Source organism: Sus scrofa, chromosome 4, assembly GCF_054392235.1.
Source record: "Sus scrofa isolate SSC_HxYL_T2T_F1_AM1 chromosome 4, Sscrofa_HxYL_maternal_Yorkshire_Landrace_v2.0, whole genome shotgun sequence".
Taxonomy (NCBI): domain Eukaryota; kingdom Metazoa; phylum Chordata; class Mammalia; order Artiodactyla; family Suidae; genus Sus; species Sus scrofa.
The window spans coordinates 423073-444973 of NC_139386.1; the positions used below are offsets into that span (position 1 = coordinate 423073).

At 64.0% G+C, this 21901-nt stretch overlaps 2 protein-coding genes across 9 annotated transcripts; both read left to right on the forward strand.

Annotated features, from left to right (window-relative positions):
* Nucleotides 1-446: 446 nt before the first annotated feature.
* Nucleotides 447-12190, forward strand: TONSL (tonsoku like, DNA repair protein). Of its 7 annotated transcripts, none has more exons than XR_001307944.3 (26): nucleotides 447-537; nucleotides 638-733; nucleotides 922-1064; nucleotides 1580-1763; nucleotides 2041-2170; nucleotides 2500-2671; nucleotides 2788-2902; nucleotides 3329-3474; nucleotides 3569-3721; nucleotides 3907-4032; nucleotides 4140-4338; nucleotides 5306-5376; nucleotides 5471-5560; nucleotides 5765-5837; nucleotides 5922-6085; nucleotides 6171-6294; nucleotides 6392-7143; nucleotides 7245-7318; nucleotides 7720-7873; nucleotides 7960-8038; nucleotides 8401-8702; nucleotides 8849-9020; nucleotides 9714-9889; nucleotides 10286-10355; nucleotides 10652-10785; nucleotides 11935-12190. XR_001307944.3 is itself a non-coding variant. In XM_013996402.3 (26 exons), the coding sequence occupies exons 1-26, from the start codon at nucleotides 513-515 to the stop codon at nucleotides 12126-12128; spliced, it is 4122 nt and encodes a 1373-aa protein (XP_013851856.1). In that variant the 5' UTR covers nucleotides 447-512; the 3' UTR covers nucleotides 12129-12190. The 7 variants fall into 7 exon arrangements, 2 of the variants coding, with proteins under 2 accessions (XP_013851856.1, XP_005662868.2); XR_014843190.1 differs by having other exon boundaries at nucleotides 8459-8702; nucleotides 10282-10355; XR_014843191.1 differs by having other exon boundaries at nucleotides 8459-8702.
* Nucleotides 12191-13383: 1193 nt separating this feature from the next.
* Nucleotides 13384-18479, forward strand: VPS28 (VPS28 subunit of ESCRT-I). Of its 2 annotated transcripts, none has more exons than XM_085021595.1 (9): nucleotides 13384-14494; nucleotides 15198-15615; nucleotides 16192-16220; nucleotides 16312-16349; nucleotides 16573-16662; nucleotides 17326-17431; nucleotides 17535-17636; nucleotides 17945-17998; nucleotides 18076-18479. In XM_085021595.1, the coding sequence occupies exons 2-9, from the start codon at nucleotides 15579-15581 to the stop codon at nucleotides 18283-18285; spliced, it is 666 nt and encodes a 221-aa protein (XP_084877721.1). In that variant the 5' UTR covers nucleotides 13384-14494; nucleotides 15198-15578; the 3' UTR covers nucleotides 18286-18479. The 2 variants fall into 2 exon arrangements, with proteins under 2 accessions (XP_084877721.1, XP_001927493.1); XM_001927458.6 differs by having other exon boundaries at nucleotides 13384-13439; nucleotides 15549-15615.
* The last annotated feature ends 3422 nt before the right edge of the window (nucleotides 18480-21901 follow it).

The window sequence follows — 21901 nt, forward strand, 5'->3', positions numbered from 1 at the left end:
CACCCCCGACCCCGGCCCTGGAGGTAGGAGCCCCACACGTGACGACTGTGGCGCGCTCGAGGCTCTTCCACGGGTTCTGTGACAGGGACACCTCTGATTACGCCAAGTACTCAAGTGCTTGCGGTCCCAGACTCCGTCCTCTTCTCCCACGCGAGGGCAGTGCGCTCCGCAGATCAAGCCGCACGGGCAGGTAAGTTTGCGGGCTGGCAGGACAGTGGCAGCAGGGGTGGGAGCCCCGGAGTTCCCACCTCGAGGGCAGCTGCGGGCTGAGGGGCGGTGCCAGGAATCTGGGGAGGCGCCCTCCATCTCGCCCCGCCCCGCGCCCCCCTTCCGGGCCAGGCGCCAGCACGACTACAGCTCCCAGGATGCCTCGGACGACTGGACTACACTTCCCAGGATGCTCCGCGGGCCGCAGGCCCGACTGGGCCTGCGCGCGGCGCCCCAGTGGGAGGGACCGCCGCCAAGGCGCGAGAACGCGGGAAGTCTGGAGCCCCTGGCGCCGCTGCCGGAATATGAGTCTAGACCGCGAGCTTCGCCGTGAGTTCCCTGCCGAGCGCCCGAGCGCAGGGGCCGGGAGCGGGCCTGGCTCTCCCGGGCAGGGGGGCTCCGCATCCAGGCCTCGTCCTTCTTTTTGCAGAGCTGAGCAAGGCCAAGGCTAAGGCGCAGAGGAGCGGGCAGCTGCGGGAGGAGGCTAATCTCTGTCACCAGCTAGGGGAGCTCCTGGCCAGCCATGGTGCGTGGGGTGGAGTCCGGGACTGAGAGGGGGGCGTCGGGAGGACCGGGGGGCCAGGGGCCGGAGGTGGGGAGGCGGCAGGGCGGGGGCCTGCTCAGTGTGCCGCCCAGGGCCGGTCGCTGCCCCACTGGCCCTCGCGGCCCGTGGCCCCCTGTCCGGCCAGACTGGAACGTGCCCCGCCCGCCCAGGCCGATACGCCGAAGCCTTGCGAGAGCACCAGCAAGAGCTGCAGCTCCTGGAGACCGCCGGCGACCCCCTGGGCTGCGCGGTGGCCCACCGCAAGATTGGGGAGCGGCTGGCGGAGATGGAGAACTTCACCGAGGCCCTGCAGGTGAGTGGAGGCCGCGTCTCCTGGGCCCGCGTTGCCCGAGGGTCCGTTTCTGAGGAGGGAGTACAGCCTCCACCGTCCAGGCCCCTGGGGAGAGGGGGACACGCTACCATTGGGCATCACCTTCAGAGAACCCTGTGCCAGGCGACGGCAGCCTGGTCTTTGGATGGGTACACCACAGCCGGGCCGCAGAAAGCCCTCGTGAACATATTTCTGGAGCTGAGTTTGTGGGCTGGTTGGAATCCTGACTTTTTCTACACAGAGCTGCCTAGTCCCTGGCTTCTGGGGCTGCAGCAGCCCCCCTAACTCCCACTCATCTCCCCGGTGATGACTCTGGCTGGTTGGAGCGGGGTGCTACCGTCCCCACAGGCAGCCCTTGGCAAAGAGATAACGGGTGTGTGTGGCATACTCTGGGGGCTTGGGGAGTGGAGAGCTCTTCTAGGCGTCCCCCTGGAGTTGGGGAAGGCGTGGGTTGCTTGAGGTGGGGCTTGGCTCACAGGGGTCATTCTGTGCCCCAGCACCAGCACCACTACCTGGACCTGGCACGTTCCCTGTCCAACCACACTGAACAACAGAGGGCCTGGGCCACCATTGGCCGCACTCACTTGGACATCTATGACCACCAGCAGACAGAGGACGCCTTGCTGCAGGCGCAGGCGGCCTTCGAGAAAAGCTTGGCTATCGTGGATGAGAAGCTTCAGGGTGACTGCCCTTGGGACCTGGCTCTCCCCACCTTCTACCTCCCGAACTCCGCGGGGAGAGGAGGCTTCAGCCCCAGCGCCTGCCTGCCCTGTGTGGCAGGACCCCCCTGAGGGGACGCCTGGCCTGTGCTCCTCCCCGCCTGGGGTCTGGCTGCCTCTGCTCTTTGTCCCTCCACACTGCAGCAGAGCCCCTGGTGCCTACGAGAGGCTGGATAGGGCCTAAGGCTGGCGAGCCCCAGCGGGCCGAGGTGCTGAGTGTCTGGAGGCATGTCTTCCAGGGACACTGGCCAAGCGGGAGCTGAGTGAGATGAGAACCCGACTCTACCTCAACCTGGGCCTCACCTTCGAGAGCCTGCGGCAGGCCGCCCTGTGCAGCGCCTACTTGAAGAAGAGCATCTTTCTTGCTGAGTAAGGCCTCACTTGACCCCTAGAGGGAGCCGAGCGCCCCGTTCCTGGAGGAAGCAGCTGCTGCCCCCTAGGCTGCTCCCAGACCCTGCTGTGAGGGGTGAGGAGCGAGGGGCAAGGGGCTGGGCTGACCTCACACCTCTGCCCCTGGCAGTTTCCTATTAGCATAGAAGCCTGGCACGTCTGTGCCTCAGGCTGGGGCCAGAGCAGGCTCTGCTTCGTGGGGGCTGGGATCCCAAATGGCATCAGAGGTTGCACATCGGCACTTCCGGTGCCCACCCTGCTGTCCCAAAGCCAAGTGCCTCAGCACGAGGGCCTGTCCCCACCCACAGGCAGAACCACCTCTACGAGGACCTCTTTCGCGCCCGCTACAACCTGGGAGCCATCCACTGGCGTCAGGGGCAGCACTCCGATGCCATGCGCTGCCTGGAGGGGGCCCGGGAGTGCGCACGCCTCCTGAAGCAGGGCTTCATGGAGAGCGAGTGCTGCGTGCTCATCTCGCAGGTGCCAGTGGTTCCCGGCAGCTCCGGGCCCAGCTCCCGGGGTGGGGTGGGGGGGGTGGGGGGTGGGTGGCCGGCCTTCGGAAGCCTGCGAGCCTCCCTCCCCTTCCCCCCCCCCAGGTCCTCCAAGACCTTGGGGATTTTTTGGCTGCCAAGAGAGCCTTGAAGAAGGCCTATAGGCTTGGCTCCCAGAAGCCTTTGCAGAAGGCAGTGGTCTGCCGGACCCTCAAGTATGGTGAGCCTAAAGGGGACCCTGGGGGCTGAACCCCTCAAAGGGGGTAGGAAGTTCCCCTCCTCCTTCAGCAGAGGAGGCCTGGGCGTGTGTCTTTTGGGAGGTGACAACAGCCACATGGGGCCCCCCCACCTCGTTGGGAGGAGCTTCTCAGGGTGTCGGGGTGGGGGCGATGAGGTGGGAGTGCGGGCAGTCCGTGTGGCCTCAGGGCCTGGTAGGGGGCAGTCAGCGGGGTCCCCATGCTGCCAGTCCTTCTCTGCCCTAAGCGGTCCTTAATCAGCCTTCCCAGTCCTTGTGGTGACCTCTCGAGGCAGCTCCGCCCCCCCGTCCAGCCTCCTTGCCGACCCACATGCCAGCGCAGGCTGGGGCTTGCAGGTGGCAGGGCTGGGTCAGGCCCCCTGCCACCCAGCACGAGGCTCTTTCCGGCAGTGCTGGCGGTGGTCCAGCTGCAGCAGCAGCTGGAGGAGTGTGAGGGTCATGACCCGCAAAGCGCCATGAGCATCTGTGAGCAGCTGGGGGACCTGTTCTCCAAGGCAGGCGACTTCCCCAAGGCCGCCGAGGCCTACCAGAAGCAGGTGCGCCCCCTGGCTTGTGATGGGAGGCCAGGGCGGGGGCGCTGCGGGCTGTGCGTGTGAAGTAGGCCTGGCCTTTCTGTCGCTGCCTCCCCAGCTGCAGTTGGCAGAACTGCTGAGAAGGCCAGGGCCTGAGCTGGCTGTCATCCACGTGTCCCTGGCTGCCACCATGGCGGACATGAAGGATCCCCGCCAGGCTGTGCACCACTACCAGGAGGAGCTGAGGCTGCGTGACGGCAATGCTCTGGAGGTGAGAGGCGCGGGTGCCCAGCCGGGCCCAGGGCTCTGTCCCCCGGACGGGCACCTCAAGGGCTAGCACACACGGGCACTTCCCTCCCGGGGCCGTTGGCCTCCTGTCTCACGTGGGCAGCAGCGGGGAGCTGGGGCCAGCCGATGACTGGGCAGCAACCTCCGAATGCATCCTTCCTCCCCCAGGAGGCCAAGACCTGGTTGAACATCGCGCTGTCCCGTGAGGAGGCTGGTGATGCCTACGAGCTGCTGGCGCCATGCTTCCAGAAGGCTCTCCGTTGTGCCCAGCAGGCTCAGCAGCCCCGGCTGCAGGTGTGGGGACCCCCCGCCAAGAGGCTGCATGCTCAGCTTCCCCCCAGCCCACCTGCCCCCGTCCCGTCTCTCCCGTGGCCCCGAGCTCTGTGTCCCCTGCTCCACAGAGGCAAGTCCTGCGGCACCTCCACACGGTGCAGCTGAGGCTGCAGCCCCAGGCGGCCCCTGACACTGAGGCCAGGCTGCAGGGGCTGAGTGTGGCCGAGGACAAAGAGAATGAGGGGGACGACGAGGACGAGGGGGACGACGAGGACGAGGGGGACGAAAACATCCCGGAGGCCGTGGAGGTGGTGCTCTCAGAGAGCGGTGAGGCTCAGAGCTGCCTTGGCCACCGTGCTGGCCGCCCTGATGTCCCCTCTGGGACACCACCGTGAGCTGGGTCCCGGGCTGGGCTGGGGAGGGTGGGGCCTGCCTGCGGGCTTGTGGCTGGAGGGAGCGGTCGGGCCCAGGAAGGGTGAGCGGTGCCAGTGAGACGGATGGAGGAGGGCGTCTGCCAGGGGAGGTGGCTCAGGGTCTGGCCTGGGGAGGACCCCACATGGGCACCGCGGGGGCGAGAGGGAGAGGAGGGGGCCGCAGGAGCCGCCGCAGGGCAGCCTCACGCTTCCTGATGCCCTCGAGAGGCGGGCGGGTGTCCACGGAGGTCAGCGGGGCCAGTCTTCGGCAACGCAGACATGAGGGGTAGGCTGGGCAGGTGGGGCCAGATGGGCAGGTTCAGGGGTCAGCTGGCCTCTGGCTGCCTGGCAGGAACCTATCCCTGAGGTCTGGCAGAGGGGCTTTGGTTCTGGCTGTGCCTTGGGGGGTGCCCGGTGGGGTGTCACTTGTGTGTGGTTGTAAGGAGGGACCGCAGAAGGGCGGGCAGAGGACCAAAGCAGGTGCTGCAGGCGACGCTGTCCAGTGGACAGCCATAGTAAGAGGAGCCCACAGAGGAGGCGGCGGCAGGAGCAGGGCTGAGGAGTGGGTCGGGCAGAGAGCGGGGGCCGGGCAGGGCCATAGGAGAGCGCGGGCGGCAGGGAAGGCCGGGAGCAGGCCCGGAGGAGGGTGCGTGGGCCTAAGGGACCAGCGATTGTTGGGGGGCCTGACCTGGCCCAACACCCATGCTTCCCAGGAAAGAGACAGCAGAGGCCTGGGATCGGGGAGGCTGAGCCCCAGAGCAGGATCTAGGAGCAGGCTAGAGGCCAGCCCACACTGGCCAGAAAGGTCAGGGCTGTGTCCTCTGCATCCGGGCTGGGCGCGGGCTTGGCTCACCTGGGTGCTGGGCTTGGCTCTGTTCTAGAGAGTGAGGCTGACAGCCAGTCGCAGCAGCTGGAAGAGGACGAGGAACTGCGGGGCTGCCTGGGCCGGCGGGTGAGCGGGGGCCAGGGGGCGGGGGGCTGCCCTCTGTGCTCGCCGGTGTGGCCCTTACGCCTCCACCCCCATCCTGGGGTGACTGTGCCCACAGTGGAACCGGCGCAACGACGTGGGGGAGACCCTCCTGCACCGAGCCTGCATTGAGGGCCGGCTGGGCCGCGTCCAGGACCTCGTGAGGCAGGTGGGCCTGCCCACCCCCCGTGCCAGCTGCCCTGCAGGCCGGGTGGTGGCTCTCTGATGCGTGTTGGCAGCTGGCCTTCCCCAGGACTCTGCCTCGTGGTCGGTGCCTGTCCGCCTCGCTCTGATGGGACCTGGGCCGGCGCCGGGCTGAGGGACCGACCTGTGGGGCCCTCAGCACCAGCCTCTTCCCTGTTCTTGGTCACAGGGCCACCCCCTGAACCCTCGGGACTACTGTGGTTGGACACCTCTGCATGAGGCCTGCAACTATGGGCATCTGGGTGAGCCCGGGACCGGGGGTGCTGGCGTGTGGCGGGCAGGTCCCGGAACGGTCTGGGAGCTGGTTCATGTCCCCTGGTCCACAGACATTGTCCGCTTCCTGCTGGACCACGGGGCTGCAGTGGACGACCCGGGAGGCCAGGGCTGTGAGGGCATCACTCCCCTGCACGATGCCCTCACCTGTGGCCACTTCGAGGTGGCCGAGCTGCTCATTGAGCGGGGAGCCTCGGTCACCCTCCGAACGAGGCAGGTGAGTGTGGACCCCGGCCAGGTGGGCCTGGGCCGTGGCCGGTGGCACCGTCCTGGCCAGCCCTGCTCAGCTGGGTGCCCCACAGGGCCACAGCCCGCTGGAGACGCTGCAGCAGTGGGAGAGGCTGTACCGCAAGGATCTGGACCTCGAGACGCGGGAGAAGGTGGCTGCCATGGAGAGGCTGCTCCAGGCGGCCTCCTCCGGCCGAGGCAAGCGGGGACCTCCTCTGTCCCTAGCGCCCCCTAGGCCCTGGGTGGTGGGGATGGGGCCAGGCCCTGCCTCACAGCGGGTTCTCTCTCTCCATAGCTCCCCACGGCTCTCTGGCTCCCCAGACCCTCCCAAGTAACAGTCCTTTTGATCCTGAAACCTCTCCTCCGTCAAGCCGGGAACCCCCAGAAGCCTGTCAGGCCAGTGCCACGGTCTCACAGGGGCTGGCGGTGCCAGCTGTGGCCAGGCCTCGGAGGAGCAGGCACAAGCTGGCCAGCAGTAGCAGCTCGGAGGGCGAGGATGGCACAGGCCCACCCCGGCCTGCCCAGAAGAGGCCCCGGCACTCTGCCCCAGCACAGTCGGCCAAGGCATGGACGTCTGGCCCCGCTGATGACAGAGAGACAGCCACAGCGGGTGCTGGCTGGGCTGCCCACCGGGCAGCTGTGCAGGGCGGTGGCAGTGCCCAGAGCTGCGGTCTGGGTCTCAGCCCCCCTCGGGGCCCTAGTGTGGCCCCTACCCTCCAGTCGGCCCTCGTCCCGGAGGAGTGCTTGGCTGGGGACTGGCTGGAGGACGACTTGCCACTGACCCACAGCCGCCGGGGCAGCCGCCCGCCTCACCCCCAGAGCAGTGAGGGCAGCAGCCGACTCAGGGCCTCAGGCTCAGGTGGCAGCTCAAGTCCTAGCAGGCCCCAGGCCCGGGCCAGGCAGAGCCGGCTGCCTCATCTCAAGGGCTGGAGCACACCGGCCACGGCAGAAGGAGACCGCAGCTCAGCCACAGAGCCCCCACGGAGCCAGGAGGCCCCCGGGGCCACGGTGTCCGGTGGGGAGAACCCCGCAGCAGGCCAGGCCTCGGTGAGCTCGCAGGCCTGCAGCAGAGCCGGCTCCCTGGCTCGGGGTCGGTGGGGACGGGGGCTCTGTCTTCTCTGCCTCAGCCCGTTCCTCCCCGCCCCCAGGGTCAGGGCCTGCCTCCCATCCGAGTTCGAGTTCGAGTTCAGGACAGTCTCTTCCTCGTCCCCGTCCCGCTCAGGTGAGGCCGCCTTCTCCCAGCCCCGGCTCCCTCTGCGCCTCTGTGGGCTCCTTGCCGGGGGTGGCAGAAGGCGGCAGAGGGGACTCTCACTGTTGCGGGTCCGGTGGGACATGTGATGAGAGCTCACCTGATTTGCTGTCCTGTCGCTGGTGGGCCTGTAGCCAGGGCGAGGCCGCAGGCCAAGGTCAGGGGCCTGCGCCAGCATAAGCAGAGTCCTGGAGTGGGCAGGTCAGGCCCTGCAGCCCCTACAAAGGGCCCCGAGGAGCCAGAGGTGTGCAGGGGCACTGGCCTGGCCAGGGGGCTGTAGACCCAGAACAGGGGCAGCGGGACTCCAGGGGCCTCTCCTCTGGGGGTAAAGGTCCCGGCCGGTCCAGGACTCAGCCCCGCCTCTGTCCCCACAGCCAGGAGGCCCACTCCGTGGCCTGGCTGGCTGAACAGGCTGCCCAGCGTTACTACCAGGCTTGCGGTCTGTTGCCCCGGCTGAGCCTGCAAAAAGAGGGGGCCCTGCTGGCACCACAGGACCCCATCCCGGCTGTGCTGCAGAGCAACGAGGAGGTGAGTGGCCGGGGCCAGGGTCCCGAGTGCAGGGCATTGGCCAGCACTGGGTGCCCCCGGAGCTGTATCCCACGGGTGCTTTGCAGGTGTCGGCTGAGGTGACCTCCTGGGATCTGCCCCCACTGACGGACCGCTACCGGAGGGCGTGCCAGAGCCTGGAGCAAGGTAAGGGCCCAGGAGGCCCTGCGGCGGCCTTGGCAGAAGGGCTTCACCTGCTGCGCCCATCTCAGGTCTGCCGGCCTCGCGTCCCGGGACGCTGGGTATTCACCAAGGTCCCCCCGACACGCCCGTCCTCGGGTTTTCCTTCCCTGCCTGGTGGCCTCTCGTGTAGGCAGTGGGAGGGGACAGGAGAGAAGGCCTCGTCCCCAGCCGGCTGCACCGTGGCTCGCGTGGCTCTGGGTCCACAGGCTTGCGGGAGAGGGCTCTGCAGCACCTTTGGTGGCTGCTCCAGGGCTTGTGAGTGAGGGGGCCACCCGGTTTGCCTCCCATGATGCCTCTGGTCCTGGTGACACCACGTCCCTCTCCAGGGGAGCATCAGCAGGTGCTACAGGTCATGGAGCACCAGGGCTCCGGCCCTTCTTTCAGCGCCTGCTCCCTGGCCCTGCGCCAGGCCCAGCTCACCCCGCTGCTGCGGGCCCTGAAGCTGCACTCGGCTCTCCGGGAACTGCGCCTGGCAGGGAACCGGCTGGGGGACGGGTGTGTGGCTGAGCTGCTGGCTGCCCTGGACACTCTGCCCGGCCTGACCCTCCTTGACCTCTCCTCCAACCACCTGGGCCCTGAAGGCCTGCGCCAGCTTGCTGCAGGCCTCCCCGGGCAGGCTGCCTTGCAGGTAGGCGCACAGGGAGCCGTGGGCTGGTTCCAGGGGAGCAGCCGAACTTGCAGGTTCAGCCCACCGTTGGGTGGGACAAGCACTGGCTGGTGCCAGCTCTGGGGTGGCCAGGAGACCAGACTCTGGGGGACCCGTGTCTTCCACAGAACTTGGAGGAGCTGGACTTAAGCATGAACCCCCTGGGGGATGGCTGTGGCCTGGCCCTGGCCTCCATCCTGCAGGCCTGCCCCTTGCTCAGCGCCCTGCACCTCCAGGCCTGTGGCTTTGGCCCCAGCTTCTTCCTGAACCACCAAGCGGCCCTGGGCAGTGCCTTCCAAGGTAAGCTGCCAGGCCCGGCCACCCCTGGGCCCCAGGGTTCCGGTCACCATCAGAGGGCACATGTGGGGCTCCTGGGGTGCTAGCCCAGCCTCGGGAGCATGTTGGTGGCCGTGCAGTGCCGGACCTGTCTGGGCTCAGAGGGATTCTGGCGCTTGCCCGGCCTGGGCCGCCCCCGGGGACCCACCTCCACTCCCACCCACACTGCGGGCCAAAGCCTTGGTCCCACTGTGCTCACTAGCTCTGAGTGTCCTGTCTGCCTGCGGTGGTTCCAGCGCAAGCCCTCTGGGGCCATGAGACCCAGTACTCCGAGGCTGGAAAGGAGTCCTCTCGGGGTTTTCCCAGAGGCGTGAGCTCAGACGCGGGGCTCAGAGCTGTGAGGGCAGCAGCGGGGACAGGGGGCTGGGCTCCGGCAGCAGGCGGTGCGTTACTCGGCCCCACCCCACTGTGGACATTCCAGTCAAGGTCTGTCTCAGGTGGCCAGGGCCGTCCTGTCACGAGTGGGGGCAGGTAGAGAAGGACCCAGAAACGGGGGGGGGGGGGGAAGCTGAGCTCCGTGCCGATCCTGCTCCTCTGCAGCCGGCTGCCCTGTGCACCATCGCAGGCCGCTGACCCGAGGGTCTGGGCCAGGGCTCTGCAGCGGCACTCAGGGAGCTGGCTGTGTGGGGCTGACAGGCCTTCTGGCCTTCGCTGCAGATGCCAAGTGCCTGCAGACCCTGTCCCTGTCCTACAACTTCCTGGGCGCCACCGCCCTGGCCCAGGCCCTGCGCAGCCTGCCCGCCCACACCCTCCTGCGCCTGGAGCTGAGCGCTGTGGCGGCCAGCAAGGGCAACCCAGGCCTCCTGGAGCCCGTGCTCAGATACCTGACCGAGGTACGTGGTCAAGGAGGGACACCAAGCCGGAGGGAGCTTGGGCAACCCAGAGAAGGGGATTGCAAAGAGCAGGGTGGGCACGCTTTGTGTAGACCTGCCTGTCTTGGGCTGCGGCTTCCTGGCCAGCAGGAAGGGCTCCCGGGACCCAGGGTGACATCCCCTGCGCCTAGGGGCTCTTCCAGGCAGGGCTGGAAGAGTGTTACACCCAGGGGAGAGGCATTTCCTGGGAGGGGACACTGCTCCCCTCTGGTGCTTTGGGGGTCAGGCGGTCTTTGGCCAGTTCTCAAGGAGGAGGGAAGGCATCTGGCCTCTGGCGGGCGGGGCGGGGCTGTACAGGGAAGAGGGAGGCCGGTGCCCCAGTGGGTCCGCTCCCCTTGGCCTCTGCTGTCCAGGAAGGCTGCACCCTGGAGCATCTGAGCCTGTCGGCAAATCACCTGGACGACCAGGCAGTGAGAGAACTGAGCAGGTAACGCTGCCGGCTCGGCCGCCCCGTCCTGCGGGGCCCTGGGCCTGGCTGGCGCTCACGTCCCCCCGCCCCAACTCCCTCTCCTACGTCCTTTCCTGTCACCTTTGTGCAGCCGCCCTCACAAGGGCCCTCTTCTCTTGGCCCTGCAGCCTCAGCTGGCTCAGGTGTGTCAGAGACGCCCATGCCAGGCTGGGGGCAAAGCCCAGTGGGCCTGCCCCCACCACCCCCAGAGCTATAGGTTCACTGCGCAGCCTCCCCAGTGATGGAAGCCCCCCTCAATTCTCCCCTGTTCTCAGGTGTCTCCCTCTGTGCCCCTCGCTGGTCTCACTGGATCTGTCCGCCAACCCCAAGGTCAGCCGAGCCGGCCTGGAGGAGCTCCTGTCTGCCCTCCAGGAACGGCCCCAAGGCCTCAGCTTCCTGGGCCTGTCAGGTGAGCCAGGCGTGATACAGGGGGGCTGGTGACACAGCTCTTTCCTCGGGGACCTGCCTCAGGCCCACGTGCCTCCTCTAGGGAGGCTGTCACTGCCACCAGCGAGATAGCAAGGGTGGGCGGCCCCCTGAGGCTACCTGGGGGGATAGTGTGCTGAAGCGGGTGTGAGTCTAGCCCCTGACCCTGAGGCAGGGGGAGCCCGGGGCCCTCAGACCTCGGCCAGGGGAGCCCTGCCACAGGGCTCCCTCGTTCCTCTTGTCCGCACGGAGGGGGCTCAAGGTTAGAGTGGCAGCAGCTGCCTCCACAGGACGCTCCCACTTCCCACTGGGGCTGCTTGGACCCCATCTGCCCGGCCTGTGGTTCCACAGGTTCTCATTCTGCCCATGTGCAGGCTGGGCACCTGCCACAGCTGTCTTGAGGGTGACCTGGGCAGGTGCGTGTGGTAACCTGCCCACCCTGCAGCCTGGCCCATCCTGCTTGGGGCCTGGGCAGAGGAGACCAGGCTTTGCCCCCTGGAAAGACAGGCACCGGGAGTGGGCATGCGTACAGGGAGCCCCTGCTGCCCAGCCCACCCCGAGGAACCGACAGGCTCCTCCAGGAAGGTGCCCCCAAAGGCTGGCCAGCCGGAGACCTGCACTCCAGGGTTACTCCCCACACGTCTGGCCTCCTGGCACCTGCCCCCTCTCACTGAGCTCCCTGGGTCCTGAGCCTGCTGGGTCTCTCTGGTCTCCCGAAGACGGAGCTCCGGCAGCTCAGCGTCCTGAGACTCACAGGGCCCCCACTGGGTCTGTTTTATGGACTGTGAGACGCAGGCATCATCTGACACACAGATGTGACGCAGTGTTTAGCCAGTGCCCCTCTGGCTGGACACTGGCTGCGGAAGGAGCCCACAGGGCTAGGCAGCCCCTCTGGGAGAGCACCCTCCTTCCAAGAGAATCATGGGGCCTCTCTTGGGCTTTACTCACGCAGTCAACCTCACTGCAGCCCTCGGGGCCTCGGAGAAAGACGGCCACATTGGTACAGAGCAAAGAACACGGGCTTGGGTGTCCCATGGGGCCCGCTCTGAACACCCCCAGCTCCCTTGGGGCTCGCCCAGCTCCACCCTTCAGGAAGCAGCTCCTGGAGGCCTATTCCTGCCTCTCCCTGCAGGCTGTGCTGTCCAGGGCCCCCTGGGCCTGGGCCTCTGGGACCAGGTGGCGGTGCAGCTGCAGGAGCTGCAGCTGTGCAGCAGACGCCTCTCCGCTGAGGACCGGGATGCCGCGCACCAGCTGCTGCCCAGCCGGCTGGGACCCAAAGCATGCACCCTGGACCAAGGCCCCAAGCTCTTCTTCAGGCGCCTCTGACAGGCCAGCGCCATGCCCCACCCCACCCCCAGCTCCTAATAAAGGAATGCAGCTGCCTAGAAGGCTTGTGCCAGGCTGAAGGCAAAGGCAGGGCTTGGAGGGAAGCTCAAGGCTTCTGGAATTGAGGGCATTACAGAACATTTGCCCAACACACAGCCAAACGCTGAGACACCAAGGTTTGCAGCAGACAAAGGATTATTCACAAGGCAGCCAAGCCAGGAGATGGGAGAACAGGTCTCAGATCTACTTCCTTCAGAGCTAGGGGCTTGGGGGTACTTAGGGGATAAAGAAGCAGAGTGGAAGTTCCCATCGTGGCACAGCGGAAAGGAATCCTAGGAACCATGAGGATGCCAGTTCAACCCCTGGCCTCGCTCAGTGGGTTAAGGATCCAGCATTGCCATGAGCTGTGGTGTAGGCTGTAAGCCAGCAGCTATAGCTTGGTATAGACACCTAGCCTGGGAACCTCCATGTGCCACGGGTACTGCCCTAAAAAGCAAAAAAAAAAAAAAAAAAGCATCAGCAGTGTGGTCTGAAGTTACCGTGGTGGTTCAACAGTAGTGAACCCCACCAGCATCCATGAGGACTAGGGTTCAATCCCTGGCATCATTCAGTGGGTTAAGGATCTGGCATTGCTGTGAGCTGTGGTGTAGGTCGCAGAAGTGGCTCAGATCTCACACTGCTGTACCTGTGGCTGTGGTGTAGGCCGGCAGCCATAGCTCCTATTTCAACCTCTGGCCTGGGAACCTCCATATGCCCGGGTGTGACCCTAAGAAGAAAAAAACTGGGGTGGCTCACCCAAATGTGAGGGTGGCGTTCTGGGCCTTCTGACAAAAGGTCGTCAGACACCTGTGCGCGCCCAGTTTTAGGGTCAGTGGTCCCAACCGGTCCAAAATGGCCTGAACTCAAATTGGACGCAGTTTGCTCCCCGTTCCTGAAGAACAGCTCAGAGTAAACCTTTTTTAGAACGTGCAAGTTTTCCAAGCAACAGTTAAACAGCTTTGACCGGGGAAGGCAGGTTACAAGTGGATGGGATTTTATACTGTAAAAGAAGATCACAGTGTTCTAGTGATCACCAGTTTCTGTGGTTTCAAGGGCAGAGCTGCCCGCTTAGAAGCCCTGCGGAGAAACAGGCTTCCGCGCGCTCCCCGTGTCTCTACGGCCGGGCTCGCTCGGCCCCCGCGGGCTGTATCCCCGGCGGGGCGGGGCTGGCTCCGTGCGCAGGCGCAGACGCGAGCGGCCGGCCTCGCGCAGGCGCAGACGTCAGGGAGCGCCGCGCCCCGCCTCATCTCCGCGACCCGCGAGGCCGCTCAGGTACCGGGGCCGGCGGGAGGGGGAGCGGCGACTCTGGCCGGGGTCCGCGGGCGTCGGCACGCCGCGAAGGGCACTCCTCGCTCCCCGTCCTGGGGTCCCGGGGCCGTCCTCGGTTTCCCCGGGGCTGGCCCGGACGCGGTAGCAGCCCGAGAGCCGTCGCACACGCACACACCGGGCCGCCCCTAGAAGCCCGCTTTTCTGGCTCGCGCCGGCTGGTGGGATTTGGCCGAGTGCTCGCTTGTCGCGAAGAGATCCGTTTTCCCGGCTGAATGTAGTCCTGCTGTGGGGCCACCGACGGTCCTTTCATTCCTCTTTTCCTTTCAACATCTCGGATGCTGCGGGAGTTTTGCCCGGCGGTCTCTGCGTCCCCAGCCCACCCCCGTGGGGGTCTTGTAATTGCATCCGCTTTCGCAGCCCTTACCCGGCCTGCCCGCTGCCCAGCCTCCGCACGCCGGGGTGCCCAGGGCTCCACTGGGCGGCTTTCTCTCCTACTCCATTCACCCGTAGCCATCCCCTGTGTGACGCCATCCACCCGCTCGGTGTCATTGGCTCAGCCCCGCTGGGCTTCTCCCCTGACCTCCAGCTGCATCGACAACCTCTCCGGAGCCTCTCAAACCTAACGCATGCAAACTCCCTGCACCCACTTGCTCCCCAAACCTACCTTGTTCACCGTCTCCATCTCAATTCTCTTTACTGTCATGGTGCCCTTGGCCAAAAATTAGGGTGGTTTGGTTTGGTTTGGTTTTGGCGGTGACTGGGGCATGCAGAAGTTCCCAGGTTGGAGTTCCCATTGTGGCGCTGCAGAAACGAATCCGACTAGTATCCATAAGGATGCGGGTTCAATCCCTGGCCTCCATCAGTGATCCGGCGTTGCTGTGAGCCCTGGTGTAGGTTGCTGACTCGGCTCTAATCCCGTGTGGCTGTGGTGTCGGCCGACAGCTGTAGCTCCTGTTCGACCCCTAACCTGGGAACTTCCATACACCATGGATGCGGCCCTACAAAGCAAAAGAAGGGAGTTCCCATTGTGGCGCATAGGAAACGAATCAGACAGTCTGGTAACCATGAGGTTTTGGGTGCGACCCCTGGCTTTGCTCAGTGGGTTAAGGATCCTGCGTTGCTGTGGCTCTGGTGTAGGCCGGCAGCTACAGCTCCGATTTGGCCCCTAGCCTGGGGACTTCCATATGCCGAGGGTGTGGCCTTAAAGACGGAAAAAAAGAAAAGAACAAGTTCCCAGGTCAAGGATGGGACCCGTGTCACAGCAGTGACAATGCCAGATACTTAACCTGCTAAGCCAACAGGGAACTCCAAGAGCATCATTCTTGAGTAATTTAAATCTAAACCCCGTTTCGTATTCTTCACTGGATCTGGTGGGTCCACCTGCGAAACATGTCTGGAATTGTCCCCAACAAGAGCCTCAACTTCCTGGTTGTGCAGGGGTGTCCTGCTTCTTCTCTGCTCAGCCCTCTGCCCCTCAAGAACTTATCTTTGACTTTACAGCTGGCTGTGTTGGGAAAACCCAGACTCCTCCTCCTGACCCTTGAGAGCTGTGCCTTTTTTTTTTTTTTTTTTTTTTTTTGCTGCACCCCCAGCACATGGAAGTTCTTGGGCCAGGGATCAAACCCATGCCGCAGCATCAACCTGAGCTGTTGCGGTGACAATGCCGGATCCTTAACCCACTGTGATCCCCTCGCCTCTCTGTCCTCATCCCCTGGGACACCTCTCGCTTAGAAAGCCCCCCACCCCCACTTGTCCCTCCAGGTTCACTCCTGTGTAAAGACCTCGTATTTGACGTGCTGGTCCCTCTGCCAGATGCTCTTCCCCAGGTCGTCCATCAGCAGCCTCTTCCTCTTCCTGGTCACCTGACTTAGAGCGGCCTGCCCTGACCATATGCTCCAGGGCAGGCCCCCCACCCACCCATTGCCCAGCTGTCCTGAGATGCTCACCTGCACCTGCTTCCTCCTGGCTGCCTCCAGGGCAGGGCCGGTGTACCCAGCATGGGCACAGCGCCCTGTGTGCTCACTTTCTGCTGAGGGTGGGAAGCGCTTCCTGAGGCCCAGCACCCAAGGGTGTTAGGGTCACCTTTGAGTCAGCACTGCCTCTGCTCCCCAGGTCTCTGCTGTGGCCACCTGAGCCTGCAGGATGTTTCACGGGATCCCAGCCACTCCTGGCATGGGAGGTGAGTGTGGTCCAAGCTGGGCACAGGGACTCAGAGCCCAGGCTCTCAACTTCTGCTGCAGAGGCTGGGGGGCATCGTGTCCGCGGACCGCAGGACCATCATTGCCTGCCCCTGTCAGGCCTCAGGCAGTGGCCAGGGACCCAGAGACCTCCTCCAGCTGGGGTCAGCCAGACACAGAGTGACAGCTTTAGTGTAGCTGGAACCTCAGGGGGTCTTGGGTATCCTGGAGTCACCAAGCCAGGGAGAAGGTTACAAAGCATGTGACAGACGTGTTTCAGTGCATCATGAGCAAGGTGTGGTCGCTTAGCCATCGAGGGAGTAGCCAAGAAACGGAGGACGGAGGACCAGGCCTGGCGTGTTGCCCTCTGGACCCAGAGGCATGTTCTCTGCTCAGGTTCCCCTGACCCGAGGGGGCTGCTGAGATTGAAATTCCGCCAGCGCACTCTGGGCTCTCTGGGACAGAGCACTGGGGAGGCTTTAGGAGGGTGGGCAGTGGGGCCGGGCCCAGGGCGGTGGCAAGGCCCGCCAGGCTGTCATTCGTGAGCATCTGCCAGCCCTCTGTCTATTCTGTTACAGCCCCTGGAAACAAGCCGGAGCTGTATGAGGTGAGTGGGGGCTCCCGCCTGGCGGTGTTGGCCAGCAGCGCGTGCCCACCCCAGTGCTGCGGGCTCACCCTGGGTCCTGTCTCCCCAACAGGAGGTGAAGCTGTACAAGAATGCCCGTGAGCGGGAGAAGTGAGTGCAGCCCCCCGCCCCGCCCCCTGGAGGGTCAGAAGGACCCGGGCTCAGCCCCAGGACATGATCCCTAAGAAGCCTCTGCCAGGGGCAGGGCAAGAGTGGCAGCCAAACTCAGAGCTCTGCCACCTCGGCTGCACCTTGGGCTGGCCTGGTACCCGTGGGCTGGGGATCTCGGCTTCCCTGACTGGGCGGCTGCGTCTGAAAGACCCACCCTCCCCAGGTACGACAACATGGCCGAGCTGTTTGCAGTCGTGAAGACGATGCAGGCCCTGGAGAAGGCGTACATCAAGGACTGCGTCACCCCCAACGAGTGAGCCCCCCGCCACGCCTCTGCCAGCGCCTGTCCTTGCAAGCTGGTCTCTGCCCTCCAGGGCTGGGGGACCCCGTAGGAAGCCGAGGCGGGAGTCTGAGGCCCACCCAGCACAAGGAGGGCCCCCGGGGTGCTGGCAGTCCCAACGGCGGTACCCAGGTGTTGCAGGGGGAAGGCAAGCTCTGCGGCCTGGTCCCGGGTTCTTCGGTCCCAGCCCTACTGCCCGGGCCTCATGAGCGTCAAGGCTTAGGAGGCAAGCTGGAGGGCCGGGGTGGCTGGTCTGTGAGATGGCACTAGCCAGGCCTGGCACCCAGGAGGTCTCTGGAGCCTCTGTTCAGCACAGCAGGTCTGCCATGTAGGACTGTGAGCTGTGCTGTCGTGGGAGCCGGCACGCCGGGCCTGCCTGGGCTTGGGGCCCGTCTGCACGGTCCAGGCCTGGTGCTGTGTGGCAGCCGTGTTTTGGCCACTAGCCTCCCCCGCCCCTCTACTGAGTTCTTTTCTCATATAAACCCAATGGGGGACTCACCCCCTGCTGGCCCATCTCTGGCCCCTCACCCAGCCCTCCGTGCCAGCTGCCCTGTGCCTGGGAGGGCCAAGAGGAAGCAGGATATGCCAGGGCAGGGCTGGCCCTGTGCTGAGGGCGGTGGCCTGACCTCCCCCTAGGTACACTGCGGCCTGCTCCCGGCTCCTGGTCCAGTACAAAGCTGCCTTCCGGCAGGTTCAGGGCTCAGAAGTCAGCTCCATTGATGAATTCTGCCGCAAGTTCCGTGTGAGTGAGCAGCTCTCCAGCCTGAGGGGCGGGGGAGCTGCGGGTGCTGCTGGGCTGGGGCACGGCAGCCCTGCCAGGCCTAGCACCGTGTGCCCTCCTGCAGCTGGACTGCCCGCTCGCCATGGAGAGGATCAAGGAGGACCGGCCCATCACCATCAAGGACGACAAGGGCAACCTCAACCGCTGCATCGCTGATGTCGTCTCGGTGGGGACTCGGCAGGGCCAAGCGCCCCGCCACCGCATGGGTTCACCCTGTAGCTGGAAACAGGGTGGGCGGGTCCTTCTGGGCAGCGTCCAGGAAGTCGCCCTGAGGCCCCTCCCCGCCCTGAGGTCCTGAGGTCCTGAGGCCCGCGTGGGCAGGCCCAGGACTGCTGTGCACAGACAGACCCACCGAGCGGCCCAGCGGGCATGGAGGAGCCCCCTGGCTGCAGGAGGCGGGGCGGGGCTGCAGGGGCTCTCCCACCCCTGCTCTCTGCCGAGGGTCTGTGTCTCTCACACACACGCCTCCCCCAGCTCTTCATCACCGTGATGGACAAGCTGCGCCTGGAGATCCGCGCCATGGACGAGGTGGGGCTCCCACCTGGGCCGGGGCGGGGCTCGGCCGGCCGGGGCGGGGCCAGCTTCAGCCAGCTTGGTTTCCGCAGATCCAGCCGGACCTGCGGGAGCTGATGGAGACCATGCATCGCATGAGCCACCTGCCTCCCGACTTCGAGGGCCGCCAGACGGTCAGCCAGTGGCTGCAGACCCTGAGCGGCATGTCGGCCTCGGACGAGCTGGACGACTCCCAGGTGCGCCAGATGCTCTTTGACCTGGAATCGGCCTACAACGCCTTCAATCGCTTCCTGCACGCCTGAGCCCAGCCTCCCTGCCCAGATGTGCAGCCAGGGCACAGCCTTCCTTGTGGTTCCTGCTCGCCCACTGGTCATCTGTACCCTGCTGTCCACAGCAGCCCCATCTAGGTGTCTGTCCATGGTGTCTCGAACCTGGAGCCCCCTCCCCACAATAAAGATGCTCTCTGACTCCTGCCGCTGAGGGCAGCTCTCCCCCAGGCCCGCCCTGCATCGTCGTCGTCACCGTCATCTGCCCTCTGGGCCTGGGAGCTCCCGCCATCTGGAGCACGCAGGCTCTGGGCGCATGGCCTGTCCACCAGCAAGGAGCCTGAGCACCAGTGTTAGGCAGCCACCTCCCTGTAGGGGAGCAAGCGGAGCGAGCCTCCACCCTGGCCAGGTGTATGTGGCTTGAACTGGCCACCACACCTACCTCCCCAACCTCCGCTGAGAGCTTTAGAGGGGAGGAGGGACCGGCTGGCTCGGCACAGAGGCTGCTGCGTCGCCCAGGCTTGGGGAGGACACGCGGTTCAGTGCAGAGCCTCACCCTTTGTAGCAGGGCCTGCGCTTGTGCGGAGGCTCACTGGAACTCAGTTTGTCCTGCACGCCCCCCGGGGGTGTCCCTTAGCCGGGAGTAGGGCCCAGCCAGTGGACACTGCAGGAGCTCCTGGGCTGGCCTTGCCCAAAGCCTGGTGGGGAAGCAGCACCAATTCCTTTGCTGCTCTTTGCTGTGTGCCTGCGGGAGGCCTACTGCCTTTGGTGCTGCAAGCAGCCCTGCCAGCAGCGTTCACGTCCTCGTCCTGCAGGACAGACAGCAAGCTGAGACCACGGCTCAGCTCCAAGATGGGGCGGTTCACATCTTAGCCACTGTGGCCTTGGGACAAGGGACATGCGCAATTCCTGGTGGCATTCATTCTTGGTGGTGCTGTTCAGGGACAGCCTCTCAGCACTGGACAGAAGGACGAGGAGTGAGCCGGGTTCCCCGGGGAAGGGAGAGGAGGGGAGCTGGGGGAAAGGCTCAGCACCGTACCCGGAAGCTCTGGGTGCTGGCAAGGGGCTCAGCGCAGCGCTGTTTTAGTGGAGAGAGCGGAGACAGCTCCTGCTGGGGAACGCGGGAGGCAGGTGTGGACTGTGCCGGGTGCTGCGCCCATGGCATTCACGGCTGGGCTGGATCGGGGGTGGAGAGTGAGAACCCCAGAATTGCACCAGGCTTGAGCCCAGGCTGCTCCTGGAGGCTGGAGGAACTCCTATTGGAATGCACTCCCCTGGGGAGCAGGAGCTGTGCATGCACGTGTGGCTTTGGCTCTCGGATGGCCCAGGGCACTGTCAAGGGCACCTGCCACGCGACTCCCTACTTTGAGGCTGTGATGATGGTAAGTGCTTCCTACAAGTAGAATCATCCAGAATTTGTTCTTTTGTGACTGGCACTTTTCACTCAGCATTTCCTTCGAGGTTCATGTACCACGTTATAGCATCTGAGAGAATTGCCTTCCTTCCTTTTTCTCTTTTTGCTTTTTAGAACTGCACCCGGGGCACATGGAAATTCCCAGGCTAGGGGTCCAGTCGGAGCTCCAGCTGCCGGCCTACACCACAGCCACAGCCACGCCAGATCTGAGCCACATCGGCAACCACAGCTCATGGCAACGCAGCATCCTTAACTCACTGAGTGAGGCCAGGGATCGAACCTGCACCCTCATGGATACTGGTGCAGCTCTTAACCTGCTGAGCCCCAAGAGGAACTCCAGGGTTTCCTTCTCACAGCTGAGGAGTACCCCATCGTGTGGACAGACCACGTTGTATTTATCCACATTCACCCACTGACCCGCTTTTGGCCGCTGTGACTCGCCACTGCGAACACAAGTGTCTGTCGTGGTTTCCTTTTACGGCAGCCCACACCTGTGGCATATGGGGGTTCCTGGGCGAGGGGTGAATCAGACCTGCAGCTGTCAGCCTGCACCACAGCCGCAGCCACTCGGGATCTGAATCGCATCCGGGATCTATGCCACAGCTTGCAGCTATGCAGGATCCTTAACCTACCGAGCGAGCCAGGAATCATACCCGCATCCTCACAGACACTGTGTTGGGTTCTTAACTCACAGAGCCACAATGGGAACTCTGACATGGGCATCTGTTTTTTTTTTATTATTTTTTTTGTTTTTGTTTTTGTTTTTTGTCTTTTTGCCATCTCTTTGGGCCACTCCCGCGGCATATGGAGGTTCCCAGGCTAGGGGTCCAATCGGAGCTGTAGCCACAGGCTTACGCCAGAGCCACAGCAACGCGGGATCCGAGCCGCGTCTTCGACCTACACCACAGCTCACGGCAACACCAGATCATTAACCCACTGAGCAAGGGCAGGGATCGAACCCTCAACCTTCTGGTTCCTAGTCGGATTCATTAACCACTGCGCCACAACGGGAACTCCTTTTTTTTTGTTGTTATTATTATTTTTAAATAGTTATTTCCCCAACACAATTTTTTTCCCACCATACAGCATGGTGACCCAGTTACACACATGTACACATTCTATTTTCCCCCATTATCAGGCTCCATCATAAGTGACTAGACATAGTTCCCAGTGCTACACAGCAGGATCTCATTGCTCATCCATTCCAAAGGCAACAGTTTGCGTCTATTGACCCCAGACTCCCAGTCCATCCCACTCCCTCCTCCTCCCCCTTGGCAACCACAAGTCTATTCTCTAAATCCATGATTTTCTTTTCTGTGGAAAGGTTCATTTGCACCTTATATTAAATTCCAGGTAGAAGTGAGATCATATGGTATTCGTCTTTCTCTTTCTGACTTCACACTATGAGAGTCTCTAGTTCCATCCATGTTGCTGCAAATGGCATTTCATTTTTTATGGCTGAGTAGTATTCCACTGTGTATACATACCACATCTTCCTAACCCAAACATCTGTCAATGGACATCTGGGTTGTTTCTATGTCTTGGCTATTGTGAATAGAGCTGCAATGAACATGTGGTGCATGCATCTTTTTTAAGGAAAGTTTTGTCCAGATATATGCCCAAGAGTGGGATTGCTGGGTCATATGGTCATTCTATGTACGGGTTTCCTAAGGTATCTCCATACTGCTCTCCATAGTGGTTGTACCAGCTTACATTCCCACCAGCAGTGGGCGTCTGTTTTTAGACAGGAGCAGCTGCAGTGTGCAGGCAGGAGCCAGGCAGACATGCAGGGGAGTCGGCAGTGCTCTCCACAGCTGCTCTGGGCTGGGAAGGAGGGCATAGGGTGGGGGGCCATCAGCAGAGAAGTGTGGGCCAGCACAGATGTTCTGAAGCCTCAGGGCATGCCAGCCATGGGTCAGGCCTCCAGCAGGGGACCTGGCAAGGCCGGCTGAATGGCTGGGCTGAGACCTTTCCCCAGCAGATAACGGGGCCTTGAGCAGAGGAAGAGCTGAAGCGGTGGCCTGGTCCCCAGCTCCAGCTCTCGCCGGCCCAAAGGTCCTGGCAAGATGGGCTAGGAAACAGGCAGTCTGGCCCACAGATGTCACAGCTGGGGGGACAGGGGGTGGCCAAGTCTTTCTGGCTTAACCTCCTCATGGACCAGGGGTCCAGGAATCCTCTGAACCCCTGACAACTCTTCCCATCCCCCGCTTCCCCAACATCCCTTTAAGACCCACCAAT

What these genes read in the sequence shown, in the direction of transcription:
- VPS28 (XM_085021595.1), top strand. Translation starts at nt 15,579, where the DNA reads ATGTTTCACGGGATCCCAGCCACTCCTGGCATGGGAG. An exon ending in GACTGCGTCACCCCCAACGA is followed by an intron (nt 16,663 to 17,325) that starts GTGAGCCCCCCG and finishes ACCTCCCCCTAG; the next exon opens with GTACACTGCGGCCTGCTCCC. An exon ending in AGATCCGCGCCATGGACGAG is followed by an intron (nt 17,999 to 18,075) that starts GTGGGGCTCCCA and finishes TGGTTTCCGCAG; the next exon opens with ATCCAGCCGGACCTGCGGGA.
- TONSL (XM_013996402.3), top strand. Translation starts at nt 513, where the DNA reads ATGAGTCTAGACCGCGAGCTTCGCC. An exon ending in ACTTCACCGAGGCCCTGCAG is followed by an intron (nt 1,065 to 1,579) that starts GTGAGTGGAGGC and finishes TCTGTGCCCCAG; the next exon opens with CACCAGCACCACTACCTGGA. An exon ending in CAGCTTCCTGGGCCTGTCAG is followed by an intron (nt 10,786 to 11,934) that starts GTGAGCCAGGCG and finishes CTCTCCCTGCAG; the next exon opens with GCTGTGCTGTCCAGGGCCCC.